A 23,888-nucleotide genomic window follows, 5' to 3' on the forward strand; every position below is an offset into this window, starting at 1 on the left:
CCAATCGGAAGACAAAACTTGGGGAAATATCTGGTTCAATATGTGGATGCAGTTTGTTTAGTAGTTACAAAATGATTTTCATGATTTCCACATCCTTGTGAGCGATCACACAGGTGGTAGATCAAGTAGATGTCGAATGTCTAACTGTCCAGAAGTCCTTTACGCCCCACTATGTGATGTAATTGCCTCGCACTGAAGTCTGTGTTGCTGCCAACTCCACAGTTGACGTTGGTGGCTTTTCTTTTTCAGATCAACCGTGCGGGCGGCAACCAACCAGTAGGAGTCAATGGTGCAGAGACGAGTTTGTGATCCTTCACCAGCTTCCCACCCACAAATACGGCAAACGTATTTCAACCCCGAGTTTCTCCGGGGTTGAGAGAGAAGTGTGTCCCTGAACCATCATTCTGCCTTCAAGAAAAGTAACATACCCAACAATGCGAACTAAAAAGCCTGCTTGAATGCATTTTGGCAACATAGAATAAACGTTTCCTCTTTCAGCAAGGTGCTTATTGTGAAAACGAAACGCACCTTTAGACATGTGTCACGCTTGTTCGACAAATGATGTGTTATCTGTCAGGACACCACAATTCCCGTTTGTACACCCTCCACTCACCCGCGACGCCGCCACATCTGGAAACACTCGTATGAACCGCGAGTCTATTATATTTCCTCAACTGCAAAACCCTTGTGCAGCCACGGCCAATACATCTGTAAAATGTAGCGTTTGAAGAGGACTGGTATGCGGTGGAGTTCTTGAGGACAGCAGGGGAAAGTTGATGAAGGATACTTGAGTATGTATGTCAGAAACCTGGTTGGACATGGGGTAAAGGCCAAGAAATGTGATGAAATGGCACAGCAAGTGGTCATGCCAAAAGCTCGGGGAGCCGCTGCTGCCGCCCTGCGTGGTGACGCGTAAAATAACAAAAAGAATCACAACGGGAGCCATCTCGTACATAGTTGGAAACAGAAGACAATCTGACCATTGGACCACTCGGAACTCAATGCTCCGAGTCCCTAATCATGTGCCAATACACGTCCCAGGAAAGACTTAATGCAACTAAAGATGCACTGATTCTCTCCTGATACTGATTTAGTTGCCTAGAGTACTGATAAGAATCCAAAACCGGTGCTGCTTTTACTTTTAAAATGTAAAATCTGAGTGGAATTGATTGGAATTAATCTTCTTATCTACATATCGTAATTTTTTATAATTCTGTTTAATGGAATTTTGCAGTTTATAAATCACAAAATCAGCAGATAAAATAATTTCAAAAATAAATATATACAGAACTAGAAAGTAACTCTTCGTTGGACTTCTACAATGTTACTCCAAGCCAAGCAGGAGTTAGGCTATGAACTCTCCCAGTCTGTTATTTGGGTTAGGTCGTCAAGGTCGGGAAAAAATGCCTCCCTGCGCTTTCCAATCCACCAGCGTCCTTTCAATGTGAATTAGATTTGTCAAGCTTCAAGTAAAACATAATCTCTCTTGGCCATCTTTAATGAGACGGTGGCACCGCTCTCCTCCAGCTGAGGAGGATGAGCCGCCCAGCCAACAGCAGGAGAGGAGACCACATTACAGATCTCGTCCGGCCACACTGCGTCCCCCCCGGTCTCAATCCCAACGAGGCAATAACAGGAAGCAGTTCGTCATATTATTCATGCCACTAATGGAGTCAAAGATCTCCCAAAAAGTCTGAAGGCTTGAGCGTGGCATCATTTTTTAACTCCAAGTGTTCATACAACAACAGTCCAATTACCAAGATGGTAACTAACCTCGCTCACATATGGATCCGGTGCATCTTTCAGCCGTGTAATCGCGTATGTATGTTACAGAAATGTGTTGTGACAATAGCGGAGCCCTGTATCTTGTAAGCCTTTTTGTTAAATGAGAGCTTGAATGAGCATGTCACATGGAATGACCATCCACTAGCTAAAAGCACTTATCCTTTAGCAATTAGTGCTAATTACTGCACCAGCGGCTCTACATGAAATATTAAAGTTATAGGCCAGGAACAAAATTAGGATAGCTCTGTTGAAGTGAAACTGAAGTGACCTTAAAGTAACTGTAGAACAGCTACAACAAGATCTTTGGAAATGAAATACAAGTTCTAAGATCTATCACAAGCTAGACCAAACAGTGGCACAATAAATCCTTCATGTCTTTTGGTCTTGTGTGACAATCAATATGTTCCTTTTACACTCTGTAGTACTTGAAGTGTGTGTGTGTGGGGGGGGCAAGACTTCAGGACCGGACGGAAATCGAACTAGACAGAACGCGATTGTGTAACAAAGTGAGCTCATTTTAGTAAATAAGCATTCGTCTATGACTCTCGTGAGGCCTGATGGAGTCATTAAATAACTATCCCCACTTCATTAAACATAACTACTCATCCAGTATTTTGGATAACACTTGACGATAACACTCAGGTATGTTGTGCATACTTTGTAATTCCAATTGGACCAACAAATTACAACCTGTTGTCAAATAATCAAGTCAGCAGCAGATGAACAAAGCGCCGCCGAGGCCTCCGCGTCCCACCGCACACAAGCTGCCGAGGTATGCTAAAGCTGCCCAGATGTGGCTCCATCCGAGGAGACGAATCAGAATGAGGGCTTTCTCTCCTGCGGACCCTGGAGATTTCATTGTCCCTCAGCTGAAGCCATCTGGCTGCCAGCTCCGAGCACACGGAGTCTAAACACAACCAGATGACAAGGCTCACGTAATGTTCTCCTCAAGCAGGAACTCCGTCAAACTATTAGCAAGCATAAAACTTCATTGAAACCGCTTTCAAGCCTCTGTCTCTCTCTCTCTCGTGCGGGGCCACAAGTCGCACTTCCTAACTGGAACTTTTGCTCGTGAGAGTCACCGGAAAGAGCTCGAGCTTCGGTGCCGTCGACTGTAAAACCGTCATGACTTATCACATCGTGCCGTGAAATTTAGACAGTGTGCCGTGTATCCTGAATGCGATGTCTCCGAGGTTTAAGTCTAAACCCTGAATGAGGTTAGCTCTTTTCCACAGACGTTCAGGACGGGAGATGCTCGATACCGGTTCATGAACGCGCACAAGGCAGCCAGACGCTGCAATGTAAACACAACAAAATAGCCTGAGAGTGAATTAGATAATGTATTCTACGGGACACATGCGGACCATATAACTACATTTGGCTGAATACAGAAAGAACAGTATGTCTTTCAGCTTGCTTTATGAGTGCAAACTTTTATATTTATTGCCCCCTCTATTACAAAAACAGAGCTCTGCACCATTGCTATTCAAACTTTGCTGACCTGAGGAGAAAGAAAAACAATCACCTGAGACAGACTCACACCGTGTATTTTTCTTTTTAAGCTATAAACCATTTGCAGCGGTGACATATGTTTCAGCCATATTTTAATCAGAAATGTTGACTGAATCTTTCAGATAGGTCGAGGCACGCTGAAACGAATCACTTACACTCCCACTCAAGTGACTGAACCAGCATGTGTGCATTAGATTCTGAGGAATACAATGCATTTAGCCACCATTACCTTGGGTCAGAAAGCACCAGTAGGGAGTAGAAATGTATATTTTCTTTTTATACGTTAAACTCTTGAAAGAAAATCCCCTCTACTCCATTAAAATAATCCATAAATCCCATCTCAACTACTCTAAAGTACTTCGGCTTCTTCACTGAAAGGAGAGAGCATGATCTCTGGGGAAATTGCAGATATTTCCCCTCAAAGAGGATAAGATGTACAAGGGTCTCATTGAGAGGAAAAATGGAGCCTCGCTACTGGCTCTAATCTAATCTAATCAGGAAGATATCCACTTGATCCTGGCTGATTGTTGGGCCCTTTGCTTGCCAAGTGCTGACTCCATTCCTTAGTGTTGAACACAATCATCTTAAAATGGGATTGGCTATCTAAACACTGTTCAAGTAAAAGCTGAATCAAGGTCCATTAAATGGATTCACTTTTTGGGGTATTTGTTAAAAACATCTCATAATAGTGGCTATCAACAGGTATATAATGGAAGTGCATTGATCCCCCACTGAAGTTATGTATACCGACACCTGTTCAGCAGGTTTCTCATTAGGTGCAAGTTAAGAACATATAGATAAAAACAAAAATGTATGGTAAAATAATTTAACCATATGTAGTTATGCAAAATCACAAACGTAGACCACATGTGACTTTGGTCTGCGAGGACAAAGTTGTTGAAATTGCAACGAAGGAAGCTAGTTGAGTTGGGCAAGAAGTTACTTTAGTCCCTTTACTAGAGACAGAAAGCTGCCCATACACATACATAAATATTTGGTTCATAGTTTGATTTTGTTGAAGCTTCCTGGAGGCATGAATTCTGGACACGTCAAGTAGGCAAAGTCCCTCCGTGTGACTGAGGCTTCGCCGAGACAGCAGCTGATTAGCCGGTCCATTTCAGTGGCAGATCTTTCACACCACTGAGCCTTACGTTCGCTCCACACTGAGCTGCCCGACGCTTCTTTTGCCTCGGTGCCGAAGGAACCGTTCATTTGTGGGACAGCCAAAATGCAATCAGCAATCTTCCCAGACAGAATGAACCCAACTGTCTGGCACCTTGGGGAAGTTCTTTCCAGTGAATACAGATGAGAAACGCGTGGAGCTAGAGCTTTCACGACGCTGCTTAACAAACACTTCCCAAGGCATTTGGGCACGAGAAGGCCATTTTGAGAAATTAAAAAGGAAATAAACATCCAATTTTGAGATGACCTCATGTTTACGGGAACACATGTCGAGCAGTGGGAGACGCTGGAGAGCCAACAACCTGTTTTTTTTTTTACAAAACAACAATTATTTTTTTCTGGCTAACAGGTGGCACAAGTATGAAAAGTAAATCCTCAAATACCTAAACCCAGATACACACAAAGGGCAGCTATAAAGAAACTGAATACATGAAGCCGTCACACTTGAATCCTGCATCCTTGTTGATATTGGAGCTTTGAGGTGGAGGCATTTTCAAATTCAAGAAGGCAAATCAGTATCAAATTTAAAATTAACACTGCTTATGGAGTATTGGAACTGGAGCAACAACTACATTTTCGCAAGATTCATGGTCTTCCAAGCACATAAAATAATATTAAGACGGCCCATTCCCTAAAACTCTTCTTCTTGGGAAAATAGTTTGCTCCCAGAGACCCTCCTTTGTTCATTGAATCACAGCGACCAACGTGGCATGAACTAGCTTTGTTTTCCTTCTCCGTCCAGAAATAAACCAACAATCCCACTCAGTCAGGGGCAATTAGAAAATGATTGACATTAATGGGCCCAAAAGATTCCTATTTTTTCAGCTGGATATTCTTTTTAGCAGCATGAGCTGAGTTTTGAAGGCAGGAGAGGCAGATGTATTGCTATAACCCCTTTCAAACAAATCAACACGCTTCACCTAAGGCAGATAAATGTTAACATTTGAGAAGAAGTCGAAGGAAATGAAAATAAATAATTTAAAGTAGAAAGAGAAAAGAACCCCGGGCAAAGTAACAAATGTTGAAGTATGTAAATATCCAACCTTTGGTACAGATTAGTTATGTAATCAATACAGCTGATGGACAGACATCCTACATCTTACCATCATCAAACCGGTTGAAGCCCAGAGACTTTTATAAATGTTCCGACATGACCAACGCTCCATCTTTCATTCAGATATCTTAACAGACCACATAGTGTCTGAACGGAGCTAAATCTTAAACTTGTAATACCTGAAACACGACACACATCTTCCAGACTGGAGTGCGCACATCTGCTATGGAAATAATGAGCGACATGTTGTCACCGTCGAATGCAGGTCTTGACCTCTGCGCGCCTTAAGAAACAGCAGAACATCACTGCATGGGATAGCAGAGGAAGCGGTGGGGGGGGTTACCTCACCCACTTCCTTCCACATTGCCCTGGGATGTGTGCGGCTAACGCCGGGCTGAACTCATCTCTGACACCATCTGACTAGCCCTTTGTCTCTCACTCCTCCGGGAAAACGTCAAGACAAGAAGGTGGTTGTTTCACGGCCGAGCATGGGGAAACACTTAGTGTCCCTCGACTCGAAACTACTTCCTCGAAATGACCAAAACCAGCTCTCTCAGTGAAGCTCATCATAAAGCTTAGTACTAATGTAGCATTGTACACAGGAAAAGGGCCAATGAGACGTTGTTTACTTGGTGACGCAAATAATGCAAAATGAAAGAAAAAGAAAAAAGTCCCTTTTGAAATGGTATACATAGAGAAAACAGGTCGATCATCCATTGCATCATTTCCCGACATTCTTCTGTTTTTCTTTTTCCTCGAGGAAGTTAGGCGTGTTAAGGGGCCATGAAGGAATCAGCCGGAGAAACCATTGGACCCGTGTTTACACCACGCTGTCAACACACTGGGACACCCCTGCAGAATGTGTCTCCTGGGCCCTTCACCTTCAGGTCAAGGGGCCAACAGAGCAAAGCGTCTCCAGTGCCCCCCCCCCCACCATGCTACCTCATTGGAATGCTGCTGTTGCTATGTGGACAAAGAGATCCGTATACTATGCTCAGTCTCATCCATTATACAGACGTATTGACTACGTTTCTGGTGAAATTAACCATTAAATACTTCAAATGAAAGATGCCACTTGTTTCACATGTGTATTTTTGCTTCCTTCTGTTGTAATTGAATCATCCAAGAATTGATTTGTCAACAATGTAAGTAAGTAAGATGTATTTATAAAGCGCTTTTCACAGACATTAGTCAAAGTGCTTAACAGGAGCGGAATTACAAACATGAATAACACAATGTGACCATATAAGGGCCAATCATTTACAATGGGGTTGAGTGCGGTTGTCTCATTTGAACTAAAGGAATACATCAGAGTCACAAAGCAGCAATTTTTTAATTCATTGAAAGTAACAGTTTCCGCATAGTTTTCAACCATCACTTAAATGAATGGTTAAAAGCCTGAGATCTCTCTCATACCAACAACGGAACCCTTTAATGGTTACACAAGTGGTTTTGGTTTTCTGTCCCGTGAACAACAATTTTAACGTCCCGGTGTCACGAAACGTCTGCATACACAAAGCTATTCTAAAGCTACCCCCCCCCCCCCCTCAGTACCGATTGTCCCAGTTTAACTGGTTTGTAGTTGACTTGCACATGCGGTGCGACAACAGACTCCACCTGGTAGCCATCACCGGCTTAAGCCACCAGACCTCTCCATGGCCTGCCAGCACATATGAAGCCTGCCTCAGAGCGGGATACCCCGGTGCATAACGTCTCCTTCATTATGGAAAATATGGAACAGTTTATTTCACTCCTATACGTGACCAGGTTTAACAGCGTTGCAGATCATTATCCATTGTATTAATTCCATGGCAACTCGGCTACTTGCCTTAAGTGTCTCAAATGAAGGTAACATCCATCCCGTGGTCATTTCATAAAGAATGGGGGGGGGGGGGTTGTCAGGCATGGGATTTCTACTTCAATTTAAACTGGGCTAATAATTAAACTCGTCAACCACCAAAACCAGATCAACTTCCCAAATCTTACATTCAGATACAACATGGTCCTTCAAATGAAATAACAATCAGAAAGTGAATTTAATTGTTTAAAAATCAGGTGCAAGCACTTTAAGGAAAATATAAGGCACTCAATAAGCCAAAGCGAAACAATTTGTACAATTCAAACTGAGGCTCTTCTGATGCGGACAGAGCCGACAGGTGGAAGAGGTTACTTTTAATAAAGATTATGTAATTCAAAGTTTTGAGATAGAAGCCCTGGAATCCACTGGCTCCTGCTCTCACCTCCTGCCTTTCCTGTAATTGAACCCATGAGCGCTCCGCTGACAGCTTGGCCCCGGTGGTCACTGTTTGATTACAAAACGTTTTTCCAGTGTATTTTAGGAAAACCTTAGCGGTCTGTGAGAATGTTCTGATTTAAAAAAAAAAAGAAATAACTCTTTGTTTTGTCAGCTCGCACTTATCAAAGATAGATGACGGCTGCAATTAGCGCAGCGGGGTTTCAAACTCGTCTCGCGGGGGTAAAGGAAAAAATCTGTTCAATGAAATGTGCGGGCTTCCAGAGGAAGTCATATAAAGAGAGGGGGCTTTGGTTAAAGCTTAGTGAATACCTCTAATGTTAAGAGGAGCCGTGCATTCTTCAGACAGAGCCTGGCGAGACATAGTTAGAGGGCGAATGCTGTTTCAAGAAGCTGTTTTGAAGGGGGAAAACAGCTTGATGCTAAACATATAAAACAGCATCTGAATGACAGAGTCCAGGCCCAGAGGAAAGTGATGCCGCTGGGATGCATTGCTGGAGAGTGAGATGTGACTCACAGAGCAGTTAGTGCAAAGAGAAAATCCAGGAGGCCAAATTATCCACCTTTTTCCAAAAGGAACTGACGCACATCAATGACTTAGTTAGGATTTAAAGGGGGGTCAGCAGGCACTACCCACCATCAAACATGACGTTATTAACGTAACATTACTAGTTAGAAACATACTAACCGAGGACACATTATTTAGAAAGGAGCTTAGGTGAAAAATGATTAAGAAAAAATAAAGAAAACATTCAGATTTCTTTTAAAGTAAGGGACCAGTAAATGTCTTTGTTGGCAGCAGAGTTGGAACTAGTGATGATTGTAACTCAATTATATTTATCATATTACCGCAACGATCCTCATCCTAACTTAACTACCTTTCTCTCTGGTAGATATAAACTTTAGAATATAACGGAAAGGTAAGACCCCGAGGACTTTCCCTGCGGTTACGTTCTTGTGACTGAGTCACAGAAATATTGACCATAAAATGACGGAGAGCTGTTGTTGTTGTGTTTTTTGAGAAATGTGGGTAATCTAGAGGAGGATCGCGTTCATGACCTGACCAGAGAGCAGAATTTGTCTGGCAACTAAAGACATTGCCGCAAATTAAACATGAAGGCTATTATGTTTGTATGGAGACAACAAATGGCTTATTGCTCCCATATGCGTCTTACAAATCAAACTAATACAGGAAACTAAAAGCAAATGTCAACATACAAAAAAATAAGAGGAGTAAATGGAAAATTGCAAAGCTGTGACCAGTTGTAAAAAAAACATTCAAGGAGCTGAGAGTTGTACAAATCAAAATGTTGAACATCAAAGCAATAACAGACCATGTCATAATTACGTAATCATTTTGGAATTTGTGCTCCGGACCGCATTTTCCGTGACACAAAGATGATGCTGAGCAGAACAATCACAACTACACATTTGTTTGCCGGACCAAGTGAGTGAAAGCGAGGGTCACCTGCCAAACATTTGGCAGCACGGACACAAAGAGCCTGAGGTAATACAAAAAAAACGAAACAAAAAAAACAAGGCCTTTGCGGGAATGTGCATCGTATCATCCATGCACATGCGCGCACTAGATATTGTTCAAAAACTTGACAGGGTACATTTGAGGCTAATACATTGGTTTTTAAAGGCTTAAACAGAGTTCATTGCTGTGGTTTCACACTTAAAGTTAAACTTTTTCTCATCTACGAGTGTTCAAACACCTGAATCCCTGCCTTTTCCAGACACTCCATTAGAAGAAGGGGAAAGCCGTAAAGTTCAAGTAAATACTGACAGGAATGTCCTGGTCCAGCCATGTCTCAGTTAGTATTACGCACAACTCCCTGTATTTAGAGCATACTTTGACACTTCATCATGGCAGTTCATCTATTTTAGCATGGCAATGATCACACATGGCCGAGTGTCATAAAAGTCATGCATGATCTGTTGTCTCAATGCCCGAAAGGCACACACCCATCCCCCAAATCCCCACCGACCAAACCGTTGGCCTAATCTCCAAAGGCGTCTCCGCTAAGTTGGCAGGGCTGGCAGCTCCTCTGGGAAGCTGGGATGAGATAGAAATTCCAGAGAATCAGAGATTCGAGAGAGCGTCTCTGATGTCTGACACCGCAAAGGTGTTCTATTCACGCCCCAGACAGGGATTGGCATGTTACACATTTTAAAAGCGAAGATGAGCCAAAAGCAGGAATTCTGCAAACACCGTCATTGGGCCACACAAAACGCAGCACATTCAGCGGCGGGTTGTAAATGGCGGTGCAAAGCACTTCCCCCGGCTGCTTTGTGTGTCTTCCACAATTGTAGGTGTTATAAAGTTGGCTCCGACCAACGAGCATTCAAGTGCGTGTAAGTGTTTAAAAACAATGATTTTATTTTCAGCTCTGGTAGGGTTGCATAAAAAAAAGGAAAATATTATTAATATTGTGGCTTTTTTGTATAACTACAGTGTTTCCTTTCCAATGCTTCCCGTATTTTTCTACTAAAAACATTATTAAATAGATTCTGTGGTGGTTAAGCAACATGGAAACCAATGTCAGTGTTGTGTGTGTCATAACGCAGAGAAGAAAATACAAGCAGCCTTCTGTTATTCTTCAAAGCCACACGAGTATCACCTCATTCTGTTGTTCTCCAGTGGGAAACGGTACCATTTTAGCTACGTTCAAAAAAAAATACAGTGCACGTGTGATGGCAAAACGTTAAGCCTTTACACATGTAGACAGCAGACTAAGACGTTGTCCTCTCCTGAACAAATACTTTCCGCTTAATGGAAACTGCATTTTGGCCATTTGTTACCCTGGAGGTTTCACTAAGCCGTTCTCCTCGTATCAACACCCTTTTGAAATGTGATGCTGAAAGGCTCTGTGGAAAACAAGCCTGTTTCAACATCTGCCAAAAAAAAAAGGGGGGGAGCATCAATAGAACACTTAACCTACAATCAAGAGTGCTTAGTGACTTCACTCACCTCTTGGCATGTGAAGACACAATTTAATGAAGAAACGGTTGGCCTCTGGGATATAGTAAAATCCCTCATTAACGGGGTAATTTGGGTGTGAAGACGGGGAAGGAAATTACAACTGCTTTAAAGCCTAAAACGGGTATTAAAAACGTAACAATGTTTTTCGTACAGCTAAACGACTTTAAAAGTCAAAGTATTCGAGAGGTCGCTTTTCCGCATAGCACGAAGCGGCTTGTGCCTGAAGCGCAGCGTTCGGACGGTAGCCTTTGTGTTGTTTCCATGGCTCCATATGTTGCCCCTCCAGGCAGAGGCAAAAAAAACACCGCGCCGTAAACCCTCAACACCTGACGGAGAGAGGAGAAACGTGGTCAAAACCCTCTGTGGAATGAGTGAAAGTAAGGGGAGGGGAGGGGTAGAGGGGGGAGGAGGCAGGGGGGGGGAGGAGGGATGGGAAAGGCCCTCCACCCCGAAGGTTGGAGAGGGTCAGCGGTGACTGGTGCGCGCCGGGAGGGAAGGGGGAGGACCCTCGCACGAAAAATATTTAAGATGTTCAGGCAGAGGAGGGCTTCACTGAGGGAAATAAGACAGAGTCTGGGTGAGCCGTTGGTTTAAAGAGGAGCTCCAACTCAACTGAGATTTCCAGCAAAAGGTCTTCTACGGGGACAGACTACTTCCAATCACAGAACGCACTCAAAAGACTCGTGAGAATCCAGAGCTTTTTGCACAGAAAATGGCAAAAGTGAATTTGATCGTGGTGGCTCTGGGGGTCACGCTGCTCCTGCTGGCAGAGACGTGGGCCCAGAATCCCAGGAAGAGGCTGACGCCTCCGAAGCCTCCCAAGGCTCAGTGCTGCGACGACGTGCGCTCTCTCAAGGTGCAGGTGGCCAACCTGACCAGCATCCTCGAGGAGATGAGTCGCAAGCAGGAGACGGACTTGATGAGCATTGTGCGGCAAATAATGGATCTGGACAAGCAGAACCGGCAGCAGGAAGCCCGGGTGACGGAGGCCGAGAGCAAGTACTCGGAGATCAACAACCGCGTGGAGATCATGCAGCTGCAAACCCTGCAGTCTGCCACCCAGACCTCCTCAGGTGAGCATCAACGCTCTGTAGAAGCTGTTTAGTAGAGTAGGGAGTAAATGTGTGCAGATGTTTGGCGTCATAACGTCTCAAAAGCATTGCACGAATACGGGTCAGGGCAACTGGTAATTGTTTTTGCGAAATTGAATTCACATGAAAGCAATTTAGGTACAGAAAGCAGACGCGGAGAGAGTTTGTAAAGTGTTCACACGTGGAAAAAAACGGATCCGTCGGTGACCCCATCGCATATTTGAGCAACCTGCCTCTTTGCTCTCTTTAGCCAGCTGTTGTCAAATTCACACTCCTAGAATTATTTCCACATATGGACAAAGATTTTAGATATGACGGAACTTAAAGTGTACCGTCCGTCTACCAACCGTCTGAATTTAGTTTGAAATTTAAATCACTTTTAGTTTGACTACATTACATTGGCTTATTGTCATCAGGAGAGCACTCATTTTGAATTGAATAAGATAAACTCTCGTAAATAACGAGCCATCATTTCAGTTGATTGCGAGAACCTAAACTTTCCAGAAACAGTCCTCAAATAGGCCAAGGCACTATATATTTAATTCAGCTGTGAAGAACTATAATCAGCCTCATCCATTGCTTGGTAAAGAGTCTCAGAAAACTGCCGTGAATTGGTTGTGAGGCAGATTACAGTGCACACGCCTCTCTGAGCGGCCCGACAGCAGTCTAAAGCATTCATTTGGAGCCGGAGTCCCATCTGTCAATAAAGTGCTCCCATCGAAGCCAAATCATCTCCGACGTTCAGCTCAACTTTAACACGCCACTAATCAGCGCTGGCTGCCGCAGAGAGGTCAACCAGGCATGACGTAGTTTATTATTCCAACAGCCTCATCTGTGTGGTCGAGCAGGGCCGCATTCATGTCACTGGCAGAGGGAACACAGAGGCCTTCTCTTAAAGCTGGAGTAAATTAGAGACAGGAGGGCAGAACAGGAAGGGACGCAAAGATTAGAAGAAGCCGAAGGTTTCCATCTCTTTTTCGTTCACACAGACTTTATTTTAAAGCATTGGGCACAGTGCTCCGTAGTGATCTCATAGCCCCATTAATGGCATCACCATACTCTGACGAGAGTGAAAGAGAAGAACAAAAATCAGAGCCGTGATTCCGCTCCGTTTTGATCTATTTCGCTTTTAGTGGGGGTAAAGGTCACTTTTTCATCTGCCCGATCACTCAGATATCCATAAAGCTGTTAGAATTTATGACACTGGCATTTTTAAAACTGCATATGGTTTTATCGTAACTGAAGAGATTGTGGGTTTTTTCTTCTCCAGATGCCATATATGACTGCGCATCCCTGTACAGCAAGAGCTACAAAATCTCTGGCGAGTACAAACTGCCTAAAGATGAGTTTCTGGGGACACCTGAGCTGAGCGTAAGTTGCACTTCAGAGCTGCGTGGACAGCATGCCGTCTTTTGTTTGGTGACGCGTAGTGAGGCATCTGCACTCGGTTACATTTTGATGAATACTTTCAGGTCTTCTGCGATATGGAGACGAAAGGAGGCGGTTGGACTCTGATCCAGCGGCGCAAAGTCGGCCTAACATCATTCCACCGGGACTGGAAGCAGTACAAAAACGGATTCGGATCCATCCGCGGAGACTTCTGGCTCGGCAACGACCACATCTTCCGTTTAACAAGGCAGCCCAGTGTGCTCCGGATTGAGATGGAGGTACGTGTTGGAAAACATGGCGCTCGTGTAAGCTTGGGGCCGAGGCGCCAAAGAGCAAGAAAACACGTAAAACCATGCAGAAACCACTTCGCGGCCAAAAGCATAAGGGCCTTAACCCAATTTGTTCCTACTGGTACAGAGTGTCACAAAATAATTAATTAAACTAGCTTTTAGAGAGCCGATATTCTCCAGGCTCTATAACCGCTCTCTAAATCAAGTCATATATGTTTTCCAACGCAGGACTGGCAGGGAGAGACGCGCTACGCCGAGTACGGCTTTTTCACCTTGGGCAATGAGCTGAACAGCTACAAGCTCTTCCTCGCCAACTACAGTGGGAACGCTGGAGACTCGCTGCGCTACCACAACAACACCAACTTCAGCACCATCAAGAAGGACAACGACAAGTGTGTGGATGACTGTGCGTCCCTGCGCAAAGGTAAATGATGATGATTCATTTACATTACAGGTACACATTTCCCCCCCCTCCATCAACATAAAGTCTAATTATCTTCCCCTCATCTCCTTCCAGGTGGCTACTGGTACAACTGCTGCACCGACTCAAACTTGAATGGCGTCTTTTACCGCTACGGTCAGCACATAACGAAGAACCCAGATGGGATCACTTGGTACGGCTGGCACGGGTCCAACTACTCCCTCAAGAAAGTGGAGATGAAGGTCCGGCCGGTGGATTTTCGACCATAAGTGCTTCAGCTGTGTGCGCTGGACCGCGATGATACGCATGAATGCTGAGCGAGCTCACTAAATACCTGTTCAACCAAATTGTGGCCTTCCCTCGACTGCGAAAGGAACGAAAATGTAGTTGGTGATGGTCTGGTTACGTTTCAGTCAGATGAATGTGTCATGTTTGTTGCCGTGCTTGATTGTAAATTGTAGTTCATTTTGTGTATTTATCAGTAAGAAAAAAATATTTTATTTTTCAAATGCTTTAATAGATGCTCTTTTACCACTGTCCCGTAAGGGTGACTGGATTTTGATTCCTTCTCTCGTTTGTCTTGAAAGCACTAGGATGTATTTTTTAGTTAACACAAGTAACACATGTCAGGATCGTAGCAAGAATCCGTCCAGAGTGGTCTGGTTCAGGTATAAATCATTAAGGACTGGTAGGAACGAATACAAAAAAGGGATCTTTGTGAGTTGCTGGAATGGGATCAACCACCGAAGGCATTTCCTATGAATTAAGCTGCCTTTTATTGTAAAACCCCTAACCATTGATGATGGAAATGTGTCATTTGTAAAGTGTGTACAGCTCTGTAATTATGTTGTTTTATGTGATAGAAAATAAACATATTTTTTAAACGAAACAGTGTGCGTCTCATGCAGGTCATCCAACATTACTCTCTTCACGGGTTGAATGTAGCAACGTCTAACGGCAAAACAAAGTCTCGTGTCCAGTAATAGCAACATATTTGCCTCCGACCCTTCGGTCATCTGCTGACACATTGCCCAAAGGTCCCAGGGCACCTTAGCCAAACGCAGGAATGAAGACCACACACACACTCTGTTCTGCCAGCGAGTTGAATGCCTCTAGCTTTACTACCTTGAAAACAATAATGCCCTTTTGCTACGCTCTGAAACGACAAAGAATTCCTTCGAGCATTTAAATACCTTACAGCCAGGGAGCACTGGCTATACGGGCTCGGTGGAAGGCTTCGTGAAAATTCTCTTCCTTTAACAAGGCCACACAGTCGGGGGTAAACATCTAATTAAAGCTGGACATTTATCTCTGCCCTTAGAAGGAAATGACCACAGGGGAATGAAGGACAGGACCTTTGGACGGTGACAAATGACCTGCTCTTTCTATTCTAGTGTGTAAAAGAATTCAGACTTGTGACCCCAACAACAAAAGCAGATCTTGAACAGTGGTGGACGGTTTAAGGGCGACGCGCCGCACGACGCACTGAGGGAACCACGCTGCTGCAAAGGGAAGTTATGGGTACTTTTCCTGGAGAGTTAAACTTCAGCGAATAGGGCGGCCAAGAGTTGCAGTTATTATTTGATGAAGATAAGTGTAAACTAAGGTGAATGTGACTTGACCTCTGGGTATTAAACCCAAAGAATCGTGTGGAAATGGATTGTACTAAAGGTTATCCAAATATTGTAGGAAACACATTGGATTTATTGTGTGTATTTAAAAATTGGTTCATGTGATTATAGTATCTTATGTTCACCTCACTTTCACCTGGAACGTAGATTTGATATAAAGCGAGACACCTATGCATCCCGTCCATGTGCTACAGTAAACAACAAATACAACCGTATGGAGGTTAATATGGTGGAAGATAGTACGGCTTCAACTTAAGGGTAAATCTATAGGCTACATTTTTAGAGTATTCCTGCTATTTACATAAATATATAAACCTATACACATTATTATACGTGTAAGGTGAATGAGGTGTTCCTTCACTCTGACAGGTGTCATCCACACATCTGATGCAGTCAGAACATCCTAAGGGAAACCAAGGCAGCACATTGCACTACACCATACAAGTGTTCCTGCTATTGTGTCCACCCCAGTCCACTCATACATTGAGTCCAACTGAGCACTTGGGTAGTACAATAAATTAATGCACAAGCCGCTATAAAATGAGATTTTGCTGAACAGTTCGCCGCCATCTATACAGCTGAATAAACTACACACGTACTAAACTTTCCATTTTCCATTTCTAAGCATTTCCATTATGGCTACCCATGTATTATTAACACATGGTCCAGATGCAACAATGCCCAGCCTCAGTAGCCACAGTGGTGATGGAGCCACCGAAGTCATAGTTCCTCTGTAAGTGAAGGAGCACGGATCTATTACAGACCTTTATATTATCTATCACGCAGCTTCCGCCCCATCATTGCCGTCTACCAGAGACTGTCAAATTCTACAAAATGTAATAAAAACAGAAACAAATTACCTATCCAAGTCAATTGAAAGAGCCTTTATGATGTACCATAACATTTATAGGCCAAATGCTCAATTAACAATGTTCCTCTGTTGTTGGGGATAAACGGGGAAAATGTGAGCGGCTTCCTGGCTCCGTCCACGGCTACGGGGCCTGCGAATGTAGTTAGACCACAAACTAATTATTAGGGCCCGAGCCGCCGACAACGTCGGGCCGGCGAAGGCCCTATTGAAATTGTAGGCGTTATTATTAGGGCCCGAGCCACCGACAACGTCGGGCCAGCGAAGGCCCTATTGAAATTGTAAGAGTTATTATTTTTCTGATTTTTATTTTTCCTCTTTGGGAGCTTTTTGGGGATACTTGCCATGCATGAAAACTCACCAAATTTTGCAGACTTGTCAGGTCTGGCGAAAATAGAGGTGTGATATAGGTGCCATAAATGTGTGGGAAAAAATGGCTCTCTAGCGCCCCCTACAAAGCGGATCGGCGGCGCCCCTCGGCCAGTTTGTCCGATTGACTTGAAATTCAACACACATGTCCTAATCCACTAGATCTAAAAAAAAGCCTCTCAGACCCCGAAAATGCGCATACTTAAATTTTCCGCCATTTTGAATTTAGTGAAAAACACATCTTTGCGAAGTCCTCCTACACGCTGGCTCCGATTGCTACCAAAATTGCTGTGGATCATAATTGGATGTAGATCACTCAGATTTATCAAAAGCGTTTTGATATCTCTTTGCGTTGAGAAGATATGGACCAATGAACTTCCTAAGGGCGTGGCTTAATATCAATACACATAACTTCTCAACCCATTGTCGAAAATTCGCGAAACTTTCAGCATATGTGCCCATCGCATACCGCAACATACCCTGAGATTTTTGTTGCATTCAACCAATAGGGGGCGCTACAGTAAACCCGCAAAGTTGTGTTTTTTGGCACTTTTCGCATTTTGCAGCCTTCGTATTTTAACGAACTCCTCCTAGAGCATTTATGCGATCGACTTCATATTTGTTCAGGGTGCTCTTAAGACCTTTGTGATTAAAAATTATTAAATGCTAGCGCTTTCGTCGAAGAACCTTGACGTGGCGTGGCGGCCATTTTGCATCATTTTTATGAAAAATCAAGTTGTTATAACTCTAAGGTACATTAACCAATACACACAAAACTTCTTGTGCATGAAGCCTCTTCAAGCATGAACACACACAAATTAAAAAAATTTCAATAACTCATAGCGCCACCTACTGGCTGAAGGCAATGTTTTTTTTTACACTTTCATTTATTCCTCCTAGCCACGTGACCCGATTAGTCTCAAATTGTGCTAGGATGGCTTTAAGACATTGATGAAGAATCGCCATAAGTATTGTGCGTTTTCGTTGAACGCTGTTGCCGTGGCGACGCATCGTTCGCCATGCAAAATTGAAGTTGTTATAACTCCAAGGTACATTATCCAATTTGCACAAAACTTCTTGTGCATGATGCCACTTCAAGCCTGAACATACCTGATTTGAAAAAATTCAAAAAACTCATAGCGCCACCTACTGGCTGAAGGAAATATGGTTCAGTAGGTTAGGATGCTCAAAAATTCATGGAACTTTGCACATGTGTCAAAGGCATCGGAAGAAGTATGTGGTATGATTTTTGGCCTTGTCCGTTTTAAATTGCCTCTGTAGCGCCCCCTACAATATTTCAAAAGAGCAGCCCCGGCGCTACGTTTGAGCTACATGTACGAAACTTGGTGGGCACATGTATCCTGTGGAGACTTAAAAATAAGTCTCTTGGCACCATGCTCTAAAACCTACCGAAGTCGGCCATTTTGATTTTGGTGTCATTTTTCCATAGCATAGTAGGTTAGGATGCTCAAAAATTCATGGCACTTTGCACATGTGTCAAAGGCATCGGAAGAAATATGTGGTACGATTTTTGGCCTTGTCCGTTTTAAATTGCCTCTGTAGCGCCCCCTACAATATTTCAAAAGAGCAGCCCCGGCGCTACGTTTGAGCTACACGTACGAAACTCGGTAGGCGCGCGTATCCTGCGGAGACTTAAAAATAAGTCTCTTGGCACCGTGCTCTAAAACCTACCAGAAGTCGGCCATTTTGATTTCGGTGTCATTTTTCCTCAGCATAGTACTATTTGCAAAGCATCGTTTCCGGCATCGGGCGGTCCCACGCGGGATCGACGACGTCTCGCTCGCGGACGCGCAGTCCAGCGGTCGCGGACGTTCTCCGACGCGCAGGCCGGAGTCCGCCGCCGGCCCCGACGCGCAAGGGAGGCGAGGGCCCGTTCATCACTGCTCGCAGTTTTAATTATTAGGGCCCGAGCCGCCGACAACGTCGGGCCGGCGAAGGCCCTATTGAGTTTCTAAGGGTTCTTATTATTATGATTCTTATATTTGTGGGGAATGAGCTAGTAGGGGCACTTGCCATGCATGAAAACTCACCAAATTTGCACACCTCTCAGGTCTGGTGGAGAAACTCTGCTGCGCAAGGTTGCATACTTGTGTGTAAAAAAATGGCTCTCTAGCGCCCCCTACAAGGCGGGCCGGCCACGCCCCTCGGCCAGTTTGTCCGATTGACTTGAAATTCGACACACATGTCCGAATCCGCTAGATCTAAAAAAAAGCCTCTCAGACCCCGAAACTGCGCCTGGAAAAATTTTCCGCCATCTTGAATTTAGTGTAAAACACATCTTTGCGAACTCCTCCCACACGCTGGCTCCGATTGCTACCAAATTTTCTGTGGATCATTATTGGATGTAGATCACTCAGATTTATCAAAAGCTTTTTGATATCTATTTGCGTTGAGAAGATATGGACCAATGAACTTCTTAGGGGCGTGGCTTAATATCAATTCACATAACTTCTCAACCCATTGTCGAAAATTCACGAAACTTTCAGCATATGTGCACATCGCATACCGCAACATACCCTGAGATTTTTGTTGCATTCAACCAATAGGGGGCGCTACAGTAAACCCGCAAAGTTGTGTTTTTTGGCACTTTTCGCATTTTGCAGCCTTCGTATTTTAACGAACTCCTCCTAGAGCATTTATGCGATCGACTTCATATTTGTTCAGGGTGCTCTTAAGACCTTTGTGATTAAAAATTATTAAAAGCTAGCGCTTTCGTCGAAGAACCTTGACGTGGCGTGGCGGCCATTTTGCATCATTTTTCTGAAAAATCAAGTTGTTATAACTCCAAGGTACATAATCCAATCCACACAAAACTTCTTGTGCATGATGCCACTTCAAGCCTGAACATACTTAAATTGAAAAAAATGAAATAACTCATAGCGCCACCTACTGGCTGAAGGAAATGTCATATTTTATACGTTTCTTTATTCCTCCTAGCCAGATGACCCGATTAGTCTCAAAATCAGTAAGGATAGTCTTAGGACATTGATGAAGAGCCATCATAAGTATTGTGAGTTTTCGTTGAACGCTGTTGCCGTGGCGACGCATCGTTCGCCATGCAAAATTGAAGTTGTTATAACTCCAAGGTACATTATCCAATTTGCACAAAACTTCTTGTGCATGATGCCACTTCAAGCCTGAACATACCTGATTTGAAAAAATTCAAAAAACTCATAGCGCCACCTACTGGCTGAAGGAAATATGGTTCAGTAGGTTAGGATACTCAGAAATACCTAAAACTTTGCACATGTGTCAAAGGCATCGGAGGAAATATGTGGTATGATTTTTGGCCTTGTCTGTTTTAAATTGCCTCTGTAGCGCCCCCTACAATATTTCAAAAGAGCAGCCCCGGCGCTACGTTTGAGCTACACGTACGAAACTTAGGAGGCACACGTATCCTGTGGAGACTTAAAAATAAGTCTCTAGGCACCATGCTCTAAAACCTACCAAAGTCGGCCATTTTGATTTTGGTGTCATTTTTCCATAGCATAGTAGGTTGGGATGCTCAGAAATTCATGGCACTTTGCACATGTGTCAAAGGCATCGGAAGAAATATGTGATATGATTTTTAGGCTTGTTCGTTTTAAATTGCCTCTGTAGCGCCCCCTACAATATTTCAAAAGAGCAGCCCCGGCGCTACGTTTGAGCTACACGTACGAAACTGGGTAGGCGCACGTATCCTGCGGAGACTTAAAAATAAGTCTCTTGGCACCGTGCTCTAAAACCTACCAGAAGTCGGCCATTTTGATTTCGGTGTCATTTTTCCTCAGCATAGTACTATTTGCAAAGCATCCTTTCCAGCATCGGGCGGTCCCACGCGGGATCGACGACGTCTCGCTCGCGGACGCGCCGTCCCGCGGTCGCGGACGTTCTCCGACGCGCAGGCCGGAGTCCGCCGCCGGCCCCGACGCGCAAGGGAGGCGAGGGCCCGTTCATCGCTGCTCGCAGCTTTAATTAGGGCCCGAGCCACCGACAACGTCGGGCCAGCGAAGGCCCTATTGAAATTGTAGGGGTTATTATTATTTTTATTCTGATTTTTATTTGAGAACATTGAGCGCATATTTGGAGTATTGCCCATACCCCAAAACTCACCAAATTTTGCAGACTTGTCAGGTCTGGTGAAAATTGCCATCTGACATAGGTTGCATATTTGTGTGTAAAAAAATGGCTCTCTAGCGCCCCCTACAAAGCGGACCGGTGACGCCCCTCGGCCAGTTTGTCCGATTGACTTGAAATTCAACACACATGTCCTAATCCGCTAGATCTAAAAAAAAGCCTCTCAGACCCCTAAGCTCCGCCTACTTAAATTTTCGGCCATCTTGAATTTAGTGTAAAACACATCTTTGCCAACTCCTGCTACACGCTAGCTCCTATTGCTACCAAAATTGCTGTGGATCATTATTGGATGTAGATCACACAGATGTATCAAAAGCTTTTTGATATCTCTTTGCGTTAAAAAGATATGGACCAATGAACTTCCTAGGGGCGTGGCTTAATATCAATACACATAACTTCTCAACCCATTGTCGAAAATTCACGAAACTTTCAGCATATGTGCACATCGCATACCGTAACATACCCTGTGATTTGTGTTGCATTCAACCAATAGGGGGCGCTACAGTAAACCCGCAAAGTTGTGTTTTTTGGCACTTTTTGCATTTTGCAGCCTTCGTACTTCAACGAACTCCTCCTAGAGCATTTATGCGATCGACTTCATATTTGTTCAGGGTGCTCTTAAGACCTTTGTGATTAAAAATTATTAAAAGCTAGCGCTTTCGTCGAAGAACCTTGACGTGGCGTGGCGGCCATTTTCCATAATTTTTCTGAAAAATCAAGTTGTTATAACTCCAAGGTACATAATCCAATCCACACAAAACTTCTTGTGCATGATGCCACTTCAAGCCTGAACAAAGTTGAATTGAAAAAAATTAAATAACTCATAGCGCCACCTACTGGCTGAAGGAAATGTCATATTTTATACTTTTCTTTATTCCTCCTAGCCAGGTGACCCGATTAGTCTCAAAATCGGTAAGGATAGTCTTAGGACATTGATGAAGAGCCATCATAAGTATTGTGTGTTTTCGTTGAACGCTGTTGCCGTGGCGACGCATCGTTCGCCATGCAAAATTGAAGTTCTTATAACTCCAAGGTACATTATCCAATTTGCACAAAACTTCTTGTGCATGATGCCACTTCAAGCCTGAACATACCTGATTTGAAAAAATTCAAAAAACTCATAGCGCCACCTACTGGCTGAAGGAAATTTTTTTCAGTAGGTTAGGATGCTCAAAAATTCAAGGCACTTTGCACAAGTGTCAAAGGCATCAGAAGAAATATATGGAATGATTTTTGGCCTTGTCCGTTTTAAATTGCCTCTGTAGCGCCCCCTACAATATTTCAAAAGAGCAGCCCCGGCGCTACGTTTGAGATACATGTACGAAACTTGGTAGGCACATGTATCCTGTGAAGACTTAAAAATAAGTCTCTTGGCACCATGCTCTAAAACCTACCGAAGTCGGCCATTTTGATTTTGGTGTCATTTTTCCATAGCATAGTAGGTTAGGATGCTCAAAAATTCATGGCACTTTGCACATGTGTCAAAGGCATCGGAAGAAATATGTGGTACGATTTTTGGCCTTGTCCGTTTTAAATTGCCTCTGTAGCGCCCCCTACAATATTTCAAAAGAGCAGCCCCGGCGCTACGTTTGAGCTACACGTACGAAACTCGGTAGGCGCGCGTATCCTGCGGAGACTTAAAAATAAGTCTCTTGGCACCGTGCTCTAAAACCTACCAGAAGTCGGCCATTTTGATTTCGGTGTCATTTTTCCTCAGCATAGTACTATTTGCAAAGCATCGTTTCCGGCATCGGGCGGTCCCACGCGGGATCGACGACGTCTCGCTCGCGGACGCGCAGTCCAGCGGTCGCGGACGTTCTCCGACGCGCAGGCCGGAGTCCGCCGCAAGCCCCGACGCGCAAGGGAGGCGAGGGCCCGTTCATCACTGCTCGCAGTTTTAATTATGATTCTTATATTTGTGGGGAATGAGCTAGTAGGGGCACTTGCCATGCATGAAAACTCACCAAATTTGCACACCTCTCAGGTCTGGTGGAGAAACTCTGCTGCGCAAGGTTGCATACTTGTGTGTAAAAAAATGGCTCTCTAGCGCCCCCTACAAGGCGGGCCGGCCACGCCCCTCGGCCAGTTTGTCCGATTGACTTGAAATTCGACACACATGTCCGAATCCGCTAGATCTAAAAAAAAGCCTCTCAGACCCCGAAACTGCGCCTGGAAAAATTTTCCGCCATCTTGAATTTAGTGTAAAACACATCTTTGCGAACTCCTCCCACACGCTGGCTCCGATTGCTACCAAGTTTTCTGTGGATCATTATTGGATGTAGATCACTCAGATTTATCAAAAGCTTTTTGATATCTATTTGCGTTGAGAAGATATGGACCAATGAACTTCTTAGGGGCGTGGCTTAATATCAATTCACATAACTTCTCAACCCATTGTCGAAAATTCACGAAACTTTCAGCATATGTGCACATCGCATACCGCAACATACCCTGAGATTTTTGTTGCATTCAACCAATAGGGGGCGCTACAGTAAACCCGCAAAGTTGTGTTTTTTGGCACTTTTCGCATTTTGCAGCCTTCGTATTTTAACGAACTCCTCCTAGAGCATTTATGCGATCGACTTCATATTTGTTCAGGGTGCTCTTAAGACCTTTGTGATTAAAAATTATTAAAAGCTAGCGCTTTCGTCGAAGAACCTTGACGTGGCGTGGCGGCCATTTTGCATCATTTTTCTGAAAAATCAAGTTGTTATAACTCCAAGGTACATAATCCAATCCACACAAAACTTCTTGTGCATGATGCCACTTCAAGCCTGAACATACTTAAATTGAAAAAAATGAAATAACTCATAGCGCCACCTACTGGCTGAAGGAAATGTCATATTTTATACGTTTCTTTATTCCTCCTAGCCAGATGACCCGATTAGTCTCAAAATCAGTAAGGATAGTCTTAGGACA

At 43.9% G+C, this 23,888-nt stretch overlaps 2 protein-coding genes across 2 annotated transcripts in view; one reads left to right on the plus strand and one right to left on the minus strand.

Moving 5' to 3' along the window:
* Window positions 1–23,888, minus strand: part of mtor (mechanistic target of rapamycin kinase) — a 91,648-nt gene that overhangs the window by 33,781 nt on the left and 33,979 nt on the right. The gene's annotated exons all lie outside the window — the stretch shown is intronic.
* Window positions 11,343–14,831, plus strand: angptl7 (angiopoietin-like 7). The gene is made up of 5 exons (XM_079178908.1): window positions 11,343–11,846; window positions 13,135–13,235; window positions 13,337–13,531; window positions 13,772–13,967; window positions 14,061–14,831. The coding sequence occupies exons 1-5, from the start codon at window positions 11,486–11,488 to the stop codon at window positions 14,231–14,233; spliced, it is 1,026 nt and encodes a 341-aa protein (XP_079035034.1). The 5' UTR covers window positions 11,343–11,485; the 3' UTR covers window positions 14,234–14,831.

Source organism: Pholis gunnellus (genome assembly GCF_910591455.1).
Source record: "Pholis gunnellus genome assembly, chromosome: 2".
Lineage (NCBI taxonomy): Eukaryota > Metazoa > Chordata > Actinopteri > Perciformes > Pholidae > Pholis > Pholis gunnellus.

Excerpts from the sequence above, each read along its gene's own strand:
- angptl7 (XM_079178908.1), top strand. The coding sequence starts at position 11,486 with ATGGCAAAAGTGAATTTGATCGTGGTGGCTCTGGGGGTCACGCTGCTC. Across the intron at positions 13,236-13,336 it reads TGGGGACACCTGAGCTGAGC|GTCTTCTGCGATATGGAGAC; the intron begins GTAAGTTGCACT and ends GAATACTTTCAG. Across the intron at positions 13,532-13,771 it reads TGCTCCGGATTGAGATGGAG|GACTGGCAGGGAGAGACGCG; the intron begins GTACGTGTTGGA and ends TTTCCAACGCAG.